General features: G+C 52.0%; 1 protein-coding gene across 1 annotated transcript in view; it reads right to left on the bottom strand.

Moving 5' to 3' along the window:
- ANO8 (anoctamin 8) overlaps positions 1–18,822 on the bottom strand; it is a 56,265-nt gene extending 37,443 nt beyond the window's left edge. The window contains exon 1 of the mRNA XM_078874553.1: positions 18,512–18,822. Within this exon, the coding sequence (XP_078730679.1) occupies positions 18,512–18,683 (172 nt within the window). The 5' untranslated portion in view covers positions 18,684–18,822. The remainder of the gene's footprint in view (positions 1–18,511) is intronic.
- Between the last annotated feature and the right edge of the window lie 2,324 nt (positions 18,823–21,146).

Here is a 21,146-nt window from a genome sequence, read left to right as displayed (position 1 = left end):
AATATGAGTCTATGGTCTTCTTAGGTTTTTTCGGTAAAGTCACGTAGAAAGTAAAATAAAATAAAAACAAAAATCACGACGTTTAGGAGGCAACACAAGTCTCCGTCATCAGGTGAGACCGTCACAGCCAGATTAGCTGTATCAAGTGAGGCAATGATTCAAGATGTAATCCCTTAAAAGCGAGTTGAGGGGGGAGGGAGAGGGAGGGGGGAGCTCATCAGACTATGGTAGCCAATGAAAGGAACGTATCGGGAGGGAGGGGGGGCGAGGCCAAAAGGGTAGGCGATGGACGTGGAAGCGCTTGTGCGCAAGCGGCCAATTACTGCACACGCCAACACAATGGAGCGATTGTGCGCAAGCGGCCAGCCACTGCACCCGCCAACCCAATGGGCAGAGAGGAGGAGGGGAGGTCTAATACACATGATAGACAAAAGAACGAAAATGATGATGGGTACAAACTTAGGGGGAGCTCATCAGACTATGGTAGCCAATGAATGGAACGTATCGGGAGGGAGGGGGGGGCGGGGGGGGGGGCGAGGCCAAAAGGGTGGGCGACGGACGTGGAAGCGCTTGTGCGCAAGCGGCCAATTACTGCACACGCCAACACAATGGAGAGAGAGGGGGAGGGGGGGTCTGATACACATGATAGACAAAAGAACGAAAATGCCCATGTTTATACCAATGCTGGCTGAACAATGAAGAGAGTACTGTTAAAATAACTGGGGATGTTAACACTCGGTAAAGTACAGTAAAATAGTGCCTGTCAGATAAGATGGTCCAAAAAATTTGTGATTAAGTCTTTTTTGCGTGGTTGATAACATCTTTCCAATGATTACTAAGTTTGTACCCATCATCACGGTTGAAATTATGTCTGTGTTTGTATATTTGTATGGCTTCGTGTACAAACCTTTGATGGTAGCCGGGAGGTTTGCAGAGAACCTTGGTCTCGGAAAAGACAATTTCATGAGAGCCCACCGAGTTGTAGCAATGATCGGCCACGGCAGAAGAATCAGTTCTGCCGTGTTTCAGATCTGACTTGTGCTCGCGGACACGATCAGAAACATGACGTTTCGTTTCTCCAATGTAGCAATCACCACAAATGCAACTCAATTTGTAGACTCCAGGATACTGTAAGTCAGGAACGACATCCTTCACAGATGAAATTGCCTTTTCCGAGACCAAGGTTCTCTGCAAACCTCCCGGCTACCATCAAAGGTTTGTACACGAAGCCATACAAATATACAAACACAGACATAATTTCAACTGTGATGATGGGTACAAACTTAGTAATCATTGGAAAGATGTTATCAACCACGCAAAAAAGACTTAATCACAATTTTTTTGGACCATCTTATCTGACAGGCACTATTTTACTGTACTTTACCGAGTGTTAACATCCCCAGTTATTTTAACAGTACTCTCTTCATTGTTCAGCCAGCATTGGTATAAACATGGGCATTTTCGTTCTTTTGTCTATCATGTGTATCAGACCCCCCCTCCCCCTCTCTCTCCATTGTGTTGGCGTGTGCAGTAATTGGCCGCTTGCGCACAAGCGCTTCCACGTCCGTCGCCCACCCTTTTGGCCTCGCCCCCCCCCCCCCGCCCCCCCCTCCCTCCCGATACGTTCCATTCATTGGCTACCATAGTCTGATGAGCTCCCCCTAAGTTTGTACCCATCATCATTTTCGTTCTTTTGTCTATCATGTGTATTAGACCTCCCCTCCTCCTCTCTGCCCATTGGGTTGGCGGGTGCAGTGGCTGGCCGCTTGCGCACAATCGCTCCATTGTGTTGGCGTGTGCAGTAATTGGCCGCTTGCGCACAAGCGCTTCCACGTCCATCGCCCACCCTTTTGGCCTCGCCCCCCCTCCCTCCCGATACGTTCCTTTCATTGGCTACCATAGTCTGATGAGCTCCCCCCTCCCTCTCCCTCCCCCCTCAACTCGCTTTTAAAGGATTACATCTTGAATCATTGCCTCACTTGATACAGCTAATCTGGCTGTGACGGTCCCACCTGATGACGGAGACTTGTGTTGCCTCCGAAACGTCGTGATTTTTGTTTTTATTTTATTTTACTTTCTACGTGACTTTACCGAAAAAACCTAAGAAGATGATTCCTTGCAGTCACGAAAGCTTCAAATCTAGAATGAGTCTATGGGTCTGTGTGATGAGTCTATGGGTCTCTGTGTGATGAGTCTATGGGTCTCTGTGTGATGAGTCTATGGGTATCTGTGTGATGAGTCTATGAGTCTATGAGTCTCTGTGTGATGAGAATGAGTCTATGGGTCTGTGTGATGAGTCTATGAGTCTCTGTGTGATGAGTATAAGTCTATGGGTCTCTGTGTGATGAGTCCATGGGTATCTGTGTGATGAGTCTATGGGTCTCTGTGTGACGAGTCTATGGGTCTCTGTGTGATGAGTCTATGGGTATCTGTGTGATGAGTCTATGAGTCTCTGTGTGATGAGTCTATGGGTCTCTGTGTGATGAGTCTATGGGTATCTGTGTGATGAGTCTATGGGTCTCTGTGTGATGAGTCTATGGGTCTCTGTGTGATGAGTCTATGGGTCTCTGTGTGATGAGTCTATGAGTCTATGAGTCTCTGTGTGATGAGTATGAGTCTATAGGTCTCTGTGTGATGAGTCTATGAGTCTCTGTGTGATGAGTATGAGTCTATGGGTCCCTGTGTGATGAGTCTATGGGTATCTGTGTGATGAGTCTATGGGTCTCTGTGTGACGAGTCTATGGGTCTCTGTGTGATGAGTCTATGGGTATCTGTGTGATGAGTCTATGAGTCTCTGTGTGATGAGCATGAGTCTATGGGTATCTGTGTGATGAGTCTATGGGTCTCTGTGTGATGAGTCCATGGGTATCTGTGTGATGAGTCTATGGGTCTCTGTGTGACGAGTCTATGGGTCTCTGTGTGATGAGTCTATGGGTATCTGTGTGATGAGTCTATGAGTCTCTGTGTGATGAGTCTATGGGTCTCTGTGTGATGAGTCTATGGGTATCTGTGTGATGAGTCTATGGGTCTCTGTGTGATGAGTCTATGGGTCTCTGTGTGATGAGTCTATGGGTCTCTGTGTGATGAGTCTATGAGTCTATGAGTCTCTGTGTGATGAGTATGAGTCTATAGGTCTCTGTGTGATGAGTCTATGAGTCTCTGTGTGATGAGTATGAGTCTATGGGTCCCTGTGTGATGAGTCTATGGGTCTCTGTGTGACGAGTCTATGGGTCTCTGTGTGATGAGTCTATGGGTATCTGTGTGATGAGTCTATGAGTCTCTGTGTGATGAGCATGAGTCTATGGGTCTCTGTGTGATGAGTCTATGGGTCTCTGTGTGATGAGTCTATGGGTATCTGTGTGATGAGTCTATGGGTCTCTGTGTGATGCGTCTATGGGTCTCTGTGTGATGAGTCTATGGATCTCTGTGTGATGCGTCTATGGGTCTCTGTGTGAGTACGTACGTATGTATGTTGAACTTCTTTCGCACAGTACGCAGTCAACCGTGCTAATCAGGTGCGGGGGAAGGGCAACATTTTAAAGTGCATCGCTCCAGTGGCTCCCTAATACACGCTTGCCGTGTACTCAGTCGGTACCGTCTATCTCGCCTGCACCGTTTCTTTCCTCTCGTCGACGATAAATGTAATCTACGATACAACTCAACAGGTCACGCACCTGCGAGGCGGGGTTATATATTTGCGCCTAAACGCGGCCACGTATAACGAGGGTGCGCTGTGCGTCAACGGTGGCCACGGTTGGTTTTTCGAAGAGTCGCAGGCAGAGGGGGTGGCGGTGCGGGGAGGAAACACTTCGAGCCTGGACTTGAACAGGGTAGCAAAGTCTTCAAAGCACGGATGGCCGGGGGGGGTAAGGGAGTTCCAGATTATAGGGGCGGCAGAAAGAGAATGAGCGACAACCTCCCACTGCAATGTCTTTGTTGCTTGCCAACGTCTGTATCATTTACACTGTCACACGTTCTCAGCTTTTTTTGTTTTATCTGACTCGGGTTGAAAGCGTTGATGCATCAGCTCTGGCCGCCCATCTGTCCCTAACGGGGAGGAGGGAGCAGGAGCTATTTAATAACTGTAACGATCGTCCAAATATGAATACATCTGCAGTGCTAAAAGTCGTGTTGCTCACATGCGGACTTAACCCTCTTGAAAACTCAGCCGTGCGTACGTCTGTACGTCGTTCCGTCTGTTTCTGTCACGTGGGGTCGCGATGACCCTAGTAACGATGATCCAATGCAAACGGAACTGTCGTGTATAATCGTGTTGCTATTGGGGCCTCGTCCTATTGAAAACTGGCCAAACCGACGAAACGGGGTGAGATCAAACGTGGTGTGTTATCGAGAAGGGCCTCTGATTAGCACGGTTGGGTGCGTACGGTGCAAAAAAGAAGTTCAACACATCATACATACAAAGGGCGATTACGCAAAAAATCGCCTACTTTAAGGCCACAGCGTTATTGAGGAATGTGTTGAGTTTTTCGCTTGTGCACCCACTGCCAACGCAGCAGTAGCAGCGGCATCACCAAATAATTTGTGAAATGTATTAAAAAGGCTTTGACGAGAACTGGGGGAGACCCACACCAGCGCTAGAGTGACTTTTCAAATGCACGTAAAATGCACGTTCCTTCCTCGTTCTACCAATCCCACCGCGACAATGACAATCGAGTCCATCCCTCTCCTCTCCTCCGACGAGCACGGCGGAGGCGCTCATCTCTTGCGGGCGGCTTCCCCCTTGACAACCTTCGAGCCAGCGGTGGAACTCCACGTTCCTATGGCGGGCTCTGTGTGTGAGCATGGCATAGTACACTCCGATGTTGACAAAAAAAAATGGCTGCACGAGCACACATGTATATTGATTGCGGCCACGGTCGCCCCCCCCCCCCCTCATAAGCGATTTGGCGGTGAGGAACTTCCACACCACTTATTCGAGGTTGTACAACAGGAAAATGAGCATGATCCAGTTTACATCGATTACAGCGGGAGAACATTTTGATCATTCGAGACTTTCGGGCTCCGAGCTGGCGCCCGCAACCAGAGCCGTCCGGTCGAGAGGCAAAAAGTGAAACGGCCCCGGCCAGCTGGAAGCGTTGAGCCACGGCGGCTCCGCGTTATCCGCCGACGAAAGCCGATAAATCGCCAGGGGGGCCAGGTGGCTCGCGAGGATAATGCTGCCCCACGCGCCATCGGGGCAGCGCGCGCTGGCGCGGTGGGTGCGATCAAACCCAGCGTGGCCACGCGGCACGCAAACAGAGATTGCCGCGTTGGCCACGCAGGGAACGACTGCCTCGCCCTGTCGCCACCGCCATCGATCGATCATCGCGATCCTGCGATGATGCGACAATCCGCCTGGCACCCACCCAACCACCGGCCGATTAATGATCGGATTCGTCAAATAATATGGACAATCGGTTTCAGACCTCTTCATCATTAAGCCACTGCTGGGTGAAGGCCTCCTCGCACTGTATAGGTCATGGGGGTTGTTTGACCATACTTCACCAACCCGCTGGTCAGTGCGGGTTGGTGAAGGCTGCTTGTGGCCACTGATGTTAGCCATGGCTTGCAGTCAAACTCGGATTTCCAGCTCCATGATGCAGCGTGTTAACCACTGCGCCACCACTCTGACCACATACCAGCATAGTCAAAAATGTACCTAATTCATCTCTTTATCAGTCCACGAGGGAGTGGTGGCTACAGCGATGAGGCAGGTGGCTCGACACTTATGTTAACTGTTTACAGCGGTCAAACTAAGGACGGCAAATGGTTAACAGCGAGCCAGCCTGCGTGCCACCACTCCGTAGTCAATAATACCCCGGCGTAAACATCGGTAAAGCAATTTATCTAGATTCTATCTCAGCTGTGGGTCTCCATGAAACAGATAATGTTTGTAAACGATCTGGCTAAACATCCATGATAAAACCAATTAATTACATATTGGGGGGGAGCGGTGGTGCAGTGGTCGGTGCTCTGCGCTATGAACCCGGCAACCTGAGTTTCGTCAACAATGGCTCAGATGACCTCTTGACCCGTTGACCTACCCACAACACTTGAACAACCGATCCTCTTATTAACATAAACATCTAAGATCTGCCACAGTTCCTGCTAGGCAAAATCCACCTGCAAATTGACACCGCATTGCAGCATAAAGTAAAAAAAAAACCACATCAGTAATTTAGTCCACAATGCAGCACGGACGAAACTCACGATTGCCGTGCCAATGCAGCAGAGCACCGAGTCACAATAAGCGTGGGAGTTTACGCAGAGACGGCGCATTGCGGCATCTACCCTCCTCCAGCCCTAACTCCGAGGGTTCCCCTCCTGGTTCAAAGCCCCCAAGCGAGTCACCGTCCTAAGGGTCCCTCCTGACACCAAGTGACCTCTCTTCCCATCCCCGAGTCTCGACACGAGCGGTCAATCTGATGCAGCATGAGGCCGACCCCATGGCCTCCCCCCTCCTCCTCCACTACCCAGGAGGTTCTCGAGCTGAGAGAATCTGGGTCATCCAAGAGGGAGCCACGTTTATCGTCGGCTCCGCACGCTATGAACGTGCAAGGGCGCGCCGCTGTCGCCGGAATCGTTCGAGCGTTAAATATAATGGCAAGAGCTTTGCCAAAATGCTGATTCAGGGGGGCGAAAAATCGCTAACGTTTACCTCTGCTAGGCGAGGTGTGCAATCTTCGAGATTTAAAAGGGGCCTTTAACGATCCGAGACGGACGTGGCAGGGGGTGGGGGGGACGCTTGCTGGGAGGGAGATCGTATCTTAGCGGGAACCTAAAAAATAAATCAAGGGTATTTTGCACCGCTCTCATTGCGCAGGGATGTCACAGAGGCGCTATGTTTATATTAAATTGTTACAGTCGACGGTGGTTTAAAAGTTGGGGCGATGCTGCTATGTATATGGTCTGAGCCAATTAGGTGATTTTCGCGAGCAATATTTCAAATTTGGCAATATGTGGACCATTTTCTGATAATGCCCACTGTGATGCGGAGCACGTATTTATCGTGGTATTAACCAGGGAGGCCTCGGTGCTCGAACCGCGAACCTCTGCAACGTCGTCACACAAGAGTGGCGATGTCGACCAATGGGAATTCACGGTCTGCCACTCGGCAGTGGAGATGTCGACCAATGGGAATGCGCAGTCTGCCACCTGGCAGTGGCGATGTTGACCAATGGGAATGCTCAGTCTGCGACTCAGCAGTGGACGATGTCGACCAATGTTCCTCGCGAGGCATCGCACTGTAGACGAGAGCACTGATGACCCCCCTCCACTGTTTGCCGTGTCCCAGAATCGCAACAGTCTCCTTCCACTGATAGAAGATCCACCTCAACCCTGCCAGGTGCAACGACAGCCTCGTTTCATTTATGCACTGCTGTGGCACATTATAGATTTGATTGAAAACTCATTTTCTTAAGGACTGCTCTTTGCGTTTAGTTTGTTGTCCTTCCCCCACACCTTCAATTTGCACGGTTGGCTACGTACAATGCGAGAAGTTCAACATACGTACATACTACGCTGCTGAACCCACATATGTAATTACTCGTCATCATATTTGTTGTTCACATGTGGAGACGCGCACCGGAGTTGTGTTTATTATTATTAATTATTAGACTGTATGTGCCTTTTGCTGGACACAGTTTCCTCTCTTCCGTGAGGCCGGCTCACCGTCACATTCTTTATAACCGGTCCCGGTGCCTTGGCCCTTGGCAAATGTACCCCGAGACGGTTGTCCTCGAGATGATCGTGCCCGCCTCGTCACTTGGCTGCGTTCATCACGATGGTCGTCGCGGTCATTTGTTCTGGGAGCACGGTGGGCGCGGGCGGCGCATGGGAGGGTCACAACAACCCGAGCGATCTAAACTATAAACAATTTTCTTTGTCGTCATTTAATGTCACGATGGCATTAAAATTCGGTTAAAAAATTTGGTCACGTTTTTTCCCCCCCCAATTACGATATTGGTTTTCTGAGCCCAGAGCGAACCGGTTGCTGTTCTGGTTTGTCCTACGATAGTTGAGGAAAAGACCAGCCCGATTCCCTTTTAAGATGCTATGCTGCCCGCAACTTCCGTAATAATTATTCCCGGAGAATTCCCGTGAAAAAAAATCTCTCTTCCCCGGCTACATTGGGTAAAGATAGCATTTCACCGAGCGGTGCTCAAATGCCCGGGACATCTCAAAGCGCTCTGCGCGTACGCAAAACACCGTGACGGGGAAAGAGACACAAATGGAGGAACAAAGACATCACAGACGAAGGGATGAATGACGACCTTTGCACGAAACTCACTGGGTGGCATGACAGCCACCAAATCCCGAGCTTCCGCAAGAATCCCCCCCGCCCAATCCACTACAACCCATTTTGCTATCCGGGAGGTCGCTCATTATCCCCTGTGCCCCAACCTCCCCCCATTGTCCGGAACTCCCTTCTCCCAGCCATCTGTGCCGTCGACTCCCTGCCCCCGTGTACAACAAGTCTAGGCTCGAGACGTTCATTCCTTCATCGCGCCCGCAGTCAGCGGAAAGGGGCTTTGGCACCGATCGTGTGACCTCTTGCGACGGCGTTCGCATGAACTGCTTTTGGCTGCTGTGCACTGGCGTCTTCAGCGACTTGTTTGATCGCGGGGGGCGAGTACGAGGGGGGGGGGGGACCACAGGGGAGGGGGATCGCGGTCCTCACTTCGAGTGCCGACCGCCGACCGAAGCCGCGCAATCTGCTGCTGGGCTTTGCGCATCACGATGCTCCTTTTGGTATTTTGCTCTGTCTCTGACTGGACGGGCTTTCTCCCTGTACATCACCGGTGGTCATCACTCATTTTCAGAGGAGGAGGGGGGTGGGGGCACTTTGGCCGGTAAGACATCGTCAATGTGGGGGCCGCCACACATTTGAAACCATTGCTGGGTTTGACAGCAGCACGACGACGATGATGATGATGGAGGGCGACTTAATTCTGTGCGGATTGTCTAGGCCCGAACTGAAGGCCCCTCGGGGCCGCCAGTGGCCGTTAGTGGCTCGCGGGATCTTGCAATGAAGAAAACCGCTCCGTACAATACACATGCCTGCTGTTGCTCTAGGGTCTGTCGCGTCTAGACATGCGGCCACATGTCTACGCTGTACAACTCTCCACATTGTAGAGCCCCTGAACAAATCGCCCGGAATGTGCCCGATCCCGTCAGGCAGTAGAGCCTGGACAGCGCTGGCGACAGGCACGCATGGAACAGGCGTTACAGGCTGATGTGTGTGTGTGTGGGCAGCGGAATCTCTTGTCGTACTCTACTACAATCCCATGTTGATGCACCTGCCTTCACGATCCCGCACTAAACAGAGTCTGGTGAGGTATGGCGAGGCCTTCATCAAGCAGTTAACTTGGCAAAATGGCTGCCAATGTACTCTGTGTTGTATTTAACATGATGCCCAGTGCAGTCGTACCACCACTCACCACCACCCAACCACCACCCAACCACCACCCACCACCACCCAATTTCCACCCAACCACCACCCACCACCACCCACCTCCACCCACCTCCACTCAACTACCACCCACCATCACCCAACCACCACCCACCCACCACCCACCACCACCCAACCACCACCCACCTCCACCCAACTATCACCCAACCACCACCCACCTCCACCCACCACCCAACCACCACCCACCTCCACCCAACCACCACCCAACCACCACCCACCTCCACCCAACTACCACCCACCACCCAACCACCACCCACCTCCACCCAACCACCACCCATCTCCACCCAACTACCACCCACCACCCAACCACCACCCACCTCCACCCAACCACCACCCAACCACCACCCACCTCCACCCAACCACCACCCAACCACCACCCACCACCACCATAACAACTCCTAGCTCAGAATAGAAACTCAAACAGGTAAGAAGCCCCTCCCAGGACAGTTCCACATCAGCTTTAATGCCATGCCACCGTGTGTGGATCTTGTAATGCAATCACGTTTGCCCCGAGGTTAGACGGCTTTTGGTTAAAGTACAGCCTGTGCTGCAGAAACTGCTGACTGATTTCTTTGCAAATATTGTTTGCCCACATAAACCCCCGTCATGTGACGAGACAAAGCATCGTTTTGGATCTCTCGCAGCGGAATGTGCAACCCACCCTGGTTAGAGAAGTGGTCTCACCTGAGGTGGACTTCACAGAGTTACCGCCGAGGTCTCTCTAAGTAACCTCCGGTTCACACATTAAAGGGGCAGCAGTGCCCTCCTGTCATTGCCACAAGAGAGCAACACACGCACACGTCAAGACGGAAATGTTTCATTCCCAGAAGTGAAATTTAGCCAAAATTAAATGCGGGTACCAAATTTCGATGAGATCTTGCGCCGTCATTGGCGGCCGCCCTCAAACCATCGACTCGCAACAACCTTCGCGCAAAAAGAGAAAACGGCCCGCGGGAACGGACACCGCAGAGCCACCTTTGAGAAGCCTTCAAGCAACAACGGGTTCTCACGGTACGGGGGGGGCAGCTGGGTCAGCCACCACCTACTTGCTGTGCTGCTCCGCACGCGGGCACACGCCGTCGACTCGCGTGCCGCGTGGCCCTTGCGCGTCGCGTCGTCACAGCCCGCAATCCTGGTGGCCCGTACCACGCGTGCAGCTTGCGTGCAACTTGCGTGCAACTTGCGTGTAACTTGCGTGCAACTTGCGTGCAACTTGCGTGCAACTTGCGTGCAACTTGTGTGCAACTTGCGTGCAACTTGCGTGCAACCCAACCATTTCCTCGTGGACTGCTGACGAATCCTCGAGGAGCAGTTTTGCTTTTCACTTTTCAACGACACCAGAAAGTGCAACAGGCTTTGTTGTTACTCAACCTAAATCATTGATTACCGGCCATATATTGCTTACCCTTTGATCGTGGCAAATACAGTCTTGCTATGTCTGCACATTCAGCGTTTATTTTGTTTTAACTAAATTAAATTAGCGGATGATACACCTCCGTCCCATATTTGCCTCTCCGTGTAAAACAAACAAAAAAGTATTTTAAGGCTTTCCGGGAGAGAATTTTGTCGGTAGCATCGGTTTTAAACAGGCGAGCTCTGCAGCACCTTCGACATTCCGTATGGAGAGGACCACAGAACTTGGGCAATTGTGGGGAGCGCAGGCTCACCACGTGGCCGCCGCTGCCTTCCCCGCTTGTCATGTGGTCCCTCAGCGATTGTGAGATTCAATTTGTATTAATGCCACTCTACAAAGAACACAAAAACATCATCAGCAGTCAAGGCTTCACAGCTTGACTAAATCAACGCTGGTAAACTGCCAAATGCCCTATAGGCAATTACCTTCTGTGCTATGTATGTTCAACTTCTTTCGCACTGTACGTAGCCAACGGTGCCAATCGGTCCTAGTTTGATGCAAAACTATATAATACATAACACAAATTAAACTTGAGCGCCTACGTGGTATACTATTTTTTTTATATGCCATGGTAATTAGTAAAATCTATTGTTGCGTCGTGGTACCGTGAAGCAAGGCCGTAATTATAATATATATTGGGGGGACACATCCCCCCCCCCCAAAATTCAAATATGCTCAAAATGTCCCCTCCAGTATATTGCTATTAAATAAATGTCTGTTTATATGATTGTGGTTATGGTTGCACTTTATTAATCTCTAATCTCTGCCGTTACATACAATGAAACAAGCAGTGGATTGACCATGGATGAAGATAGTGATGATGACAAACACGCAGGACGTACATAGAATCATCTTCACGAATGTCAGCCCATATGATTGCTCCTGGCTTGATTAAAGGAGCAGCACGTTGTTGGACAGTCGCACCTCCGATCAGCGTGGTTGGCTACGTACGGTGCAAAGGAAGTTGAACATTCGTACAATCTCGATTTAAAGCTTTCGTGACTGCAGGGATTCATCTTCTTGGTTTTTTCGGTAAAGTCACGTAGAATGGAAATAATACAATAATAAAATAAAACTTTATAAGATAATTCTCACGACGGAGACAGCTGTCTCCCCGACAGACCTGGTCTTCAACTGAGGACGGCTGCTTGCGTTGTGGCCGAAACGTCGTGAGAATTATCTTATAATGTTTTACTTTATTATTTTATTATTTCCATTCTACATGACTTTACCGAAAGAACCAAGAAGATTCGTACAATCTTCGGATCTGTTGGTAAAGTATGCATACAAAATAATCGCTGAAGTATCCACACTTCAGCGATTGTTTTCGCTGTGGTGGTCCCCACCTGATGAAGGACGCTTGTGTTGCGCCCGAAACGTCGTGATTTAATTTAGTTGGTTTCATTTTTTTTTACCTACGTGACTACCGAAAGAACCAAAGAGTATGGATCATTGCAGTCACAAAAACTTCAAATCTAGAATACGAACAATCAACAGCGGTGGTCCCGATTAGTAAAATCCCAAGCCACGGCTAACATCAGTAGCGAGTGAGATCTGAATGTGTGTCGGGGTTACCCACACTTCCATCGCCCATCTGCACCGAGCAGTTTGGTGAAGTACGGTTAAACGACACCCCGTGAATGAAAGAGCACAGTGAGACCTTTCATCCATCCGGGGACTGACGAAGGGTAGTACATTTTTTTCTTATTAAGTTGTCATCGTTTAGTTTGTTGTCCTTCCCCCGCACCTCCGATTAGCACGGTTAGCTACGTACGGTGCGAAAGAAGTTCACCGTACACACATCATTACTAATTACAAGATTAGCAAGGCAAAGTCACCCTATTCATGGACAATAAGCATCTACAAAAGTGGCCACTACAGGGGTGAAAATTATTCCATATATCCACGTATTTTCGCGGATAACAGGAGTCAGGCAGGAGAGCACATGTATCTAATATCTCCTTGCAAGTAATCGCAAGGATAGAATCGTTACTTTTGCAGCTAAACGCTCACAACAGGATCCACCAACAGAGCCTCCTCCGCTGCATTCTACAAAGACCCATCAGCACAGAGTATTGTAGGCCGCAGAGGACATGTGTCGTGAGCGAGCACCTCTTAAGGTCGGCAAGGATTGCGAGCCAGCGGACGGCTTTAGAAGCAAGCCTGGTGAATGTGTGACATTCTGGTCGGCCAAAACGATTTAATTCAGCTCCCGAGCGACGTGCGCAACGCTTCCATAGTTACTAAAGCCGGGCGACAATTCGCCCCAACTATTGACTGCCAAAAAAAAAACTTAAATCGTTTCGAATCAAATTCATTAATCGCAGCTGAGTTTTCGTGAAGCTGGGCCACGTGTGTCGCAGCTGCAGGAGGAGGAGAGAGCAACGGGAAGAAGGCGAGGGGTCGACGGGAAAAGGAGGAACGTTAACGGGAAAAGCAGGAACGTCCATGGGAAAAGGTGAGAGACGTCGACGGGAAAAGCAGGAAGGTCGACGGGATCCGTGGCTCGAGTCGGGTTGAGGCGCTCTGTGCACCCCCACGTGCTGCAAAGCACTCTCCGAGTCGGGCGGTCGCACGGAGAGACAACACCATCGCCTGCACAAGGCGCCGGCCACACGCGACTACGGCCGATGTGCCGCAAGTGTGCAGGGTTCGGTCTCGCACACCGTCACATTGCTCCGGTGGCCACTACTCCAGGTCGTGTACATGTCCACGACTTCGCCAATCCACTGCTAGACGAAGGCCTTACTATGCTCCGAGAGTTGTGGGGGGGGGGGGGCGCAGAACCAGTTCGGATGTCACTCTCCACTTGATACCAGTATTTGCCATGGTTGGCAATTGAATCGAGGTCATTAGGGTCAAAATACATTTTGCTGACTGCTGTGCCACTTCGCCACTACTTCCCCCCCCCCTTCAATATTTAACATACAGCACTTGATATGAAAAGAGTTATATCCTCACTGTCAAATATGTATCTATGCTGAACTTCTTTCGCATCGTACGTAGCCAACCGTGCTAATCGGAGGTGCCGGGAAGGACAAAAATTTAAATACCACAAGCAATTCTAAAGAGATGAGTTTTCAATCTAGATTATTTAAAAGTGCATAGCTCCAGTGGATTCCTGTTGGAAGGAAGAGCGTTCCAGACGGCCGTAGAAGCGAATCATCATTATCATTAGCCATGACCAATGCACTGCTGAATGAAGGCCTCACTCCATCTTTCGGTCTTGGAGATTCCTCCTCCACACTGGTCAGTGGTGGTTGCAAAGAAGAGGACCCAGGGCTCTCTCGGACACCGCTCGTCGTCAAACTCGGGGAAACGGATTCAAAGCGAGATCCGCTAAACACTGCACCACCGCTGCGCCCAGGGCTTCAAGAGTAGCCCGGCGAACGAGAGAAACGCTGCCGGCAAACGAGTGAAGAGCGCTAGCAAGGGCGGCAAGTGCCGCCCCACCATTCCCTGCCACGGTGTACGGAGAAAACTTGACCTGACTGTTGGCAGTTTGAAAAAAAGAAGCCTTGAAAAAGATCTTTAAGCTGCTGTCATTGTTATTCTTATCTCGTTATACATCATCTTTCGAGGCAAATGTGCCCTCGACCGTAACCAACACCTTACCGTGGTTCACCCAGGTCTGTTTTATTATTTGAAAAAAACTGCCGAGATGACCAGGTGGCTAAGAGGTCAAAGCGCACAGCCGGCACCGCTGAGAACCTGGGTTCGAATCCGGGTTCCAGCCGCCCGTGAGCAAATGGGCGACCTAAATTGTCGTCAGTTGATGGGACTAGGCCTGGTCACCAACGACTGCGCACAAAAATAAACCCATCAGATTAAACGTCACTGCAACGAATTTGGCCAAATTACAGCTCTGCAAATGAAAATAACGGTTTTATCGTTACACGATGAACATTACTCTCATATGCATATCACTCGAAGGGCTCTTAGAGCTGGCTCTGCGGTATCTTCTTCCCCGGGACATTCTCTACCGTGATGGATTGGCCCTGTTCCGAGAGATCCGAGTGCATGATTCGTCTCATGGCGCGTGACCGATGGGAATTGGCAAGTAAATAAACAAATAAGACATCACAGCGGAAGTCCTGACGAAGGGCAATGATGACCAATACATTCAACTTTCATTTGACTTAATCTTAAAATCCATCACCAGACTTGCACCAATCTCAGTATGTTTCCATCTGGAATATGTATGCTGAACTTTTTTCGCACCGTACGTAGCCTACCGTGCTAATTTGGAGGTGTGGGATATCAATTCAAGTGCGTTTCACCTGGCTGAATAACAGGTGAACAAGTCTCTCTGCGACACTGTTTTCTGGGGCCCACTCTCTGACACAAGGTGGTGCACTGCTCACTGCAGAATGTCTTTGTATCATGACACTAGCAGCACGGTAGAAATTGATGGGTTTTTTTCTCTCTCCCAATTATATTTCAACTGCCCTAACAGTATCACGTCACGAAGAGGGCAATATTTTTGCATTTGGAAATCCGAAGATAGCAGCGCATCACCCCGTGCCGGAGAATGGCCGCGTTGGGTGACGTCGTAGAACAACTTCTTAAGCAACTTCAAAAGGCCACTTCATCCCACTCGAGGGCCACGCCATGTACATGCCTTGCAATAAGTGTTCATCACATGTCAATCAAAATTGATTGGTTCCATTCTTCGAGGAGGAATGTAGTCAAATTTAATGCAAAACCAGATTTCATATGAGAGGGTGGAGGTGGTGGGGCGGTAGCGGCGTGTGAAGTCAAGGGTGTCCAGGATGAGAGAATCAACTAGCTCCACTTGAGAATCCGGTTTAGACACTACGGCTGTTTGCACAGATTTGAAACCGGGTAATCGGTGGCACCAGCTCAGCGTGGCTGACCTCCCCTGAGCGACATTAACCACTTACAGCACAGCTGGAATTAAAAAAACACGAATAATAATGATGATGATGTTGGCAAATTGTCAAATTACGACAGAATTATACTCGGGGATATTTTACGCAACTTGTCCCATCACAACTGCAGGCGGCGTAACTTCACCGAGCCCCACCGGGATGTGTGTACGCTTAAACTTCTTTCACACCGTACATTTGCCAAGCGTGCTTACCGGTGGTGTGGGGGGAGCTCGAAGGGGGTGAGGGTGCCCAGGCACCAGGTTATAAAGGGGCAATGAGGAAATTGGATGGTGGGACCATCCCCATTTCATTCGTTGCAACCCGGGGGTGCCCATGCCAACCACTGACGCCTATCGCTGCCGTGCATTCTTTCCCCCGGTGATCTGATCAAAATAGAACGGCACAGACTCCCAAGCTGTGCTACGACCTTTTGGCCGGAAACCAGTTTTGGATTAAAGGCCTGGATCCGCAAGGCCAAGGCCGAGGCTGAGGCCATGAGCGAGGGTTAACACCTATAAGTTAAAAACAGGGGGGGGGGGGGGAGACACCGTGGTAAAAAGATGAAAACCTCACAATACAAGATGACCAGAGAACCACGTAAACATATGGTCTCGAATGGTGTATTTTTTACGCAACGGACAGAAAGCAAGACCTTTCACGTCACGGGGAAGACTTATTCTAGATTTCCCAGGACATAAAGGGGACAATCTTCGGACAACCGTGACAGGGTGGCAGCAGGTCTACGTGGGAGCCACAAGGCGCAAGCCAAGGCTACGGCCTGGAGATGTTTAGGTTGAGGTCTTTGTCATGGCCAGGCAAGGCCAGATCCTCTAGACTAGGGGATGGTAACCTGCTGATCTTTTAAGGGCTGCAGTGCGGCTCTTGAAATTCGAAAAAAATGTTATTGTTATTTTGGTTGCGGACCCTTGACCATGGAAGTCCAGTTCACCATGGAAGTCCAGTTTACCATGGGAGTCCAGTTCACCATGGGCAGGGGTCAGCAACCTGGGGCTGATAAACGACTGCTCCGCAGCGTTATTTATTAAGGACCCCCGTCTAGTATTCACACGCATTGGAAATATTTGGCGGTTTTTCACAGAATTCGAAAAAAAAAATCTCTTTTTGTTGTTTTAGTTGGCGAACCCTACTGTAGGCTAAGGCCAGTATCAAGGTGGCTACCTCGATGGCCGGCGTCAAGACCAGTGGTTGGCGCTGCTGGACCGTACAAAGCGTGGTTTAGCAAAGCAGCCACGTTGCGCCAGGTTTGCATGCCGTGCTGCGAAAAGTGAAATGCTCGAGTCCCATATTGTACTGGGGCTTGCGAGAAAATCACCCAGAATTGCGCCCAATCTCACGAGCTCTCGGACGCTAAGCAGGCTTAAAGCCTGGATAGTGCCTGGACCATAATTAACCAGCATGGTCAAGTTAGGTAAAATAATTCCCGTGGCCCACACGACAATGGGGGCCCATCTAGGAGTGAATTGACAAAGGGCTCTAAATGTACGGTCCTGCATGGCAACAATCCGCCTAGCCCCTGCAAGGGCGTGGGGTTTCATTGCTCCATCTCCGCGGCGGGGGCGCGTCCTACGCCACCTTGTGGCACCCTGCAATGTCTTACATTCACGTGGTATTGCAAGAGGATAGGAAAACCACGTGCTGTTGTTGCTGCTGCTGCATACTGCAATGAGTTTCACTGTGCTCGTAATGTGCTGTCCGGCTGCGTTGTGCTGCATCGCGAGCTGCTGTGATGTGACTTTGTAGGATGAACGTTGACATTTTAAAGGGGCACGGGGTGACCAATACGGTCTGAATTTGTCTCGAATAAGGTAGGGCACTGCTAAGGGGTTTACAGCTATGCCTGTGTTGCTAACGCATTGCGTACTCCCCATTGCTGTGTTGTTATTGTGCGTGCTGCCGCGTGTGTGTCCTGCGCACTGCTAGTGCTGCATCTTGTGCTGGCCTTCCCCTCTGCTGTGCCGTGCAGCTCTGCATTGTTGGCGAGCTGCACCGCGTACTGCCGCTGCTGTTTCATACAGAAAACACTGCACTGTTATTCTCCGAGTGTTGTACTGCTGCATTGTTCCACGTCCACACACACACTCAGTCCTGTGCTGTTGCTGCATGCGGCTGTCCAGCACCCCCAACAGCGAGGGAGCTGAAGCGGGCAAACATTTTCCGGAGTTCAGCCCCGGGCTGATCGCGGTGCCGTTGCTGGAACCGCGCCGCGACGTCCCCACTGCATTGCGCTGCTTTGTTGTGGGTTTTTGTTGTTGTTGTCGTTCTGGAGCCCTGCCTTTGCTACACACCGCCTTGTTACTGCACTGCGTTAGTACTGCCACCCCCCACCACCACCACCCCCCGCACCTCCCCCACCCCCCGCGCCTCCCCCCCACCACCCGCGCCTCCCCCCCACCACCACCACCCCCCCCCCCCACCACCACCACCCCCCCACCACCACCCCCACCCCCCCACCACCACCCCCACCCCCCCACCCCCACCCCCCCCACCACCACCCCCACCCCCCCCACCACCACCCCCACCCCCCCACCACCACCACCCCCCCACCACCACCACCCCCCCCAAAACCACCACCCCCCCCCACCACCACCACCCCCACCACCACCACCCCCCCCAAACCACCACCACCCCCCACCACCCCCCACCACCACCACCCCCTGCACCTCCCCCACTCCCACCGCTCTGCCGCTGTCACGACCGCGCAGCGACCCTTACCCAGCACGTGCGCTCCCTTGCTGCTGCTGCTGCTGCTCGTGGTGCTGCTGCTGCTGCCCGTGGTGGTGCCCGTGGTGGTGCCGGTGGCGGAGGGAGCTCCCATGCTGTCAGCACCCGAGGAGCCGCTGCCGCTGGAGGCCGACTTGCGCTGCCTGGCGCCCGCGTCCTGCATGGCCCCTGCCAGGCGGGCTTCCTCTTCGTTCAAACACAAAGGGGGCTTTCTCTCGCGCTCTCGCTCGCTCGCTCTCTCACGCACGCCACCACCAGCACCACCACCACCTCCTCCTCCCTCTGGAGCGTCTGGCAGCTCTAAGGAGCCGGCGCGCACCGAGGGGGCGGGGGGGGGCGACCCACACCTTACTACCCCGCCCCCTTTCGAATGTAAGCCCCGCCCACCAGATTAGAACCGCCCCTTTCAGGGTTACCCACGCCTCCACGCGTTCCCTCGAACACCCCACCCCCCCATGCCATGCAAAGCCAGATACACTTTCACACAAAGCCAGACCCCATGCCACACTAAGTCAGACCCCATGCCACACTAAGTCAGACCCCATGCCACACTAAGTCAGACCCCATGCCACACTAAGTCAGACCCCATGCCACACTAAGTCAGACCCCATGCCACACTAAGCCAGACCCCATGCCACACTAAGCCAGACCCCATGCCACACTAAGCCAGACCCCATGCTACACTAAGCCAGACCCCATGCCACACTAAGCCAGACCCCATGCCACACTAAGCCAGACCCCATGCCACACTAAGCCAGACCCCATGCTACACTAAGCCAGACCCCATGCCACACTAAGCCAGACCCCATGCCACACTAAGCCAGACCCCATGCCACACTAAGCCAGACCCCATGCCTCACTAAGCCAGACCCCATGCCACACTAAGCCAGACCCCATGCCACACTAAGTCAGACCCCATGCCACACTAAGTCAGACCCCATGCCACACTAAGTCAGACCCCATGCCACACTAAGTCAGACCCCATGCCACACTAAGCCAGACCCCATGCTACACTAAGCCAGACCCCATGCCACACTAAGCCAGACCCCATGCCACACTAAGCCAGACCCCATGCCACACTAAGCCAGACCCCATGCCACACTAAGCCAGACCCCATGCCACACTAAGCCAGACCCCATGCCACACTAAGCCAGACCCCATGCCACACTAAGCCAGACCCCATGCCACACTAAGCCAGACCCCATGCCACACTAAGCCAGACCCCATGCCACACTAAGCCAGACCCCATGCTACACTAAGCCAGACCCCATGCCACACTAAGCCAGACCCCCATGCCACACTAAGTCAGACCCCATGCCACACTAAGCCAGACCCCATGCCACACTAAGCCAGACCCCATGCCACACTAAGCCAGACCCCATGCCACACTAAGCCAGACCCCATGCCACACTAAGTCAGACCCCATGCCACACTAAGTCAGACCCCATGCCACACTAAGCCAGACCCCATGCCACACTAAGCCAGACCCCATGCCACACTAAGCCAGACCCCATGCTACACTAAGCCAGACCCCATGCCACACTAAGCCAGACCCCATGCCACACTAAGCCAGACCCCATGCCACACTAAGCCAGACCCCATGCCACACTAAGCCAGACCCCATGCCACACTAAGCCAGACCCCATGCCACACTAAGCCAGACCCCATGCCACACTAAGCCAGACCCCATGCCACACTAAGCCAGACCCCATGCCACACTAAGCCAGACCCCATGCTACACTAAGCCAGACCCCATGCCACACTAAGCCAGACCCCCATGCCACACTAAGTCAGACCCCATGCCACACTAAGCCAGACCCCATGCCACACTAAGCCAGACCCCATGCTAGACTAAGCCAGACCCCATGCCACACTAAGCCAGACCCCATGCCACACTAAGCCAGACCCCATGCCACACTAAGCCAGACCCCATGCCACACTAAGCCAGACCCCATGCCACACTAAGCCAGACCTCATGCTACACTAAGCCAGACCCCATGCCACACTAAGCCAGACCCCCATGCCACACTAAGTCAGACCCCATGCCACACTAAGCCAGACCCCATGCCACACTAAGCCAGACCCCATGCTACACTAAGCCAGACCCCATGCCACACTAAGCCAGACCCCATGCCACACTAAGCCAGACCCCATGCCACACTAAGCCAGACCCCATGCTACACTAAGCCAGACCCCATGCCACACTAAGCCAGACCCCCATGCCACACTAAGTCAGACCCCATGCCACACTAAGCCAGACCCCATGCCACACTAAGCCAGACCCCATGCCACACTAAGCCAGACCCCTTGCCACACTAAGCAAGACCCCATGCTACGCTAAGCCAGTCCCCCATGCCACACTAAGCCAGGCCCCGTGCCACACCAAGCCTAGCCATTTTTCACACTAAGCCAAAGCCCATGCCACACCAAGACAGACCATCTTTCACACAAATCCAGGCCTTCTTTCATGCTATGCCAGGCCCAACTGCACACTAAGCCAAACCTCATGCCACACTAAGCCAGACCCCCATGCCACACTAAGCCAGACCCCATGCCACACTAAGCCAGACCCCCATGCCACACTAAACCAGACCCCCATGCTACACTAATCCAGACCCCATGCCAC

The sequence above is a fragment of the Lampetra fluviatilis genome, chromosome 39 (genome assembly GCF_964198595.1).
Source record: "Lampetra fluviatilis chromosome 39, kcLamFluv1.1, whole genome shotgun sequence".
Taxonomy (NCBI): domain Eukaryota; kingdom Metazoa; phylum Chordata; class Hyperoartia; order Petromyzontiformes; family Petromyzontidae; genus Lampetra; species Lampetra fluviatilis.
Note: the sequence above shows the minus strand (reverse complement) of the source record. Positions and strands in the feature narration are given on the sequence as shown.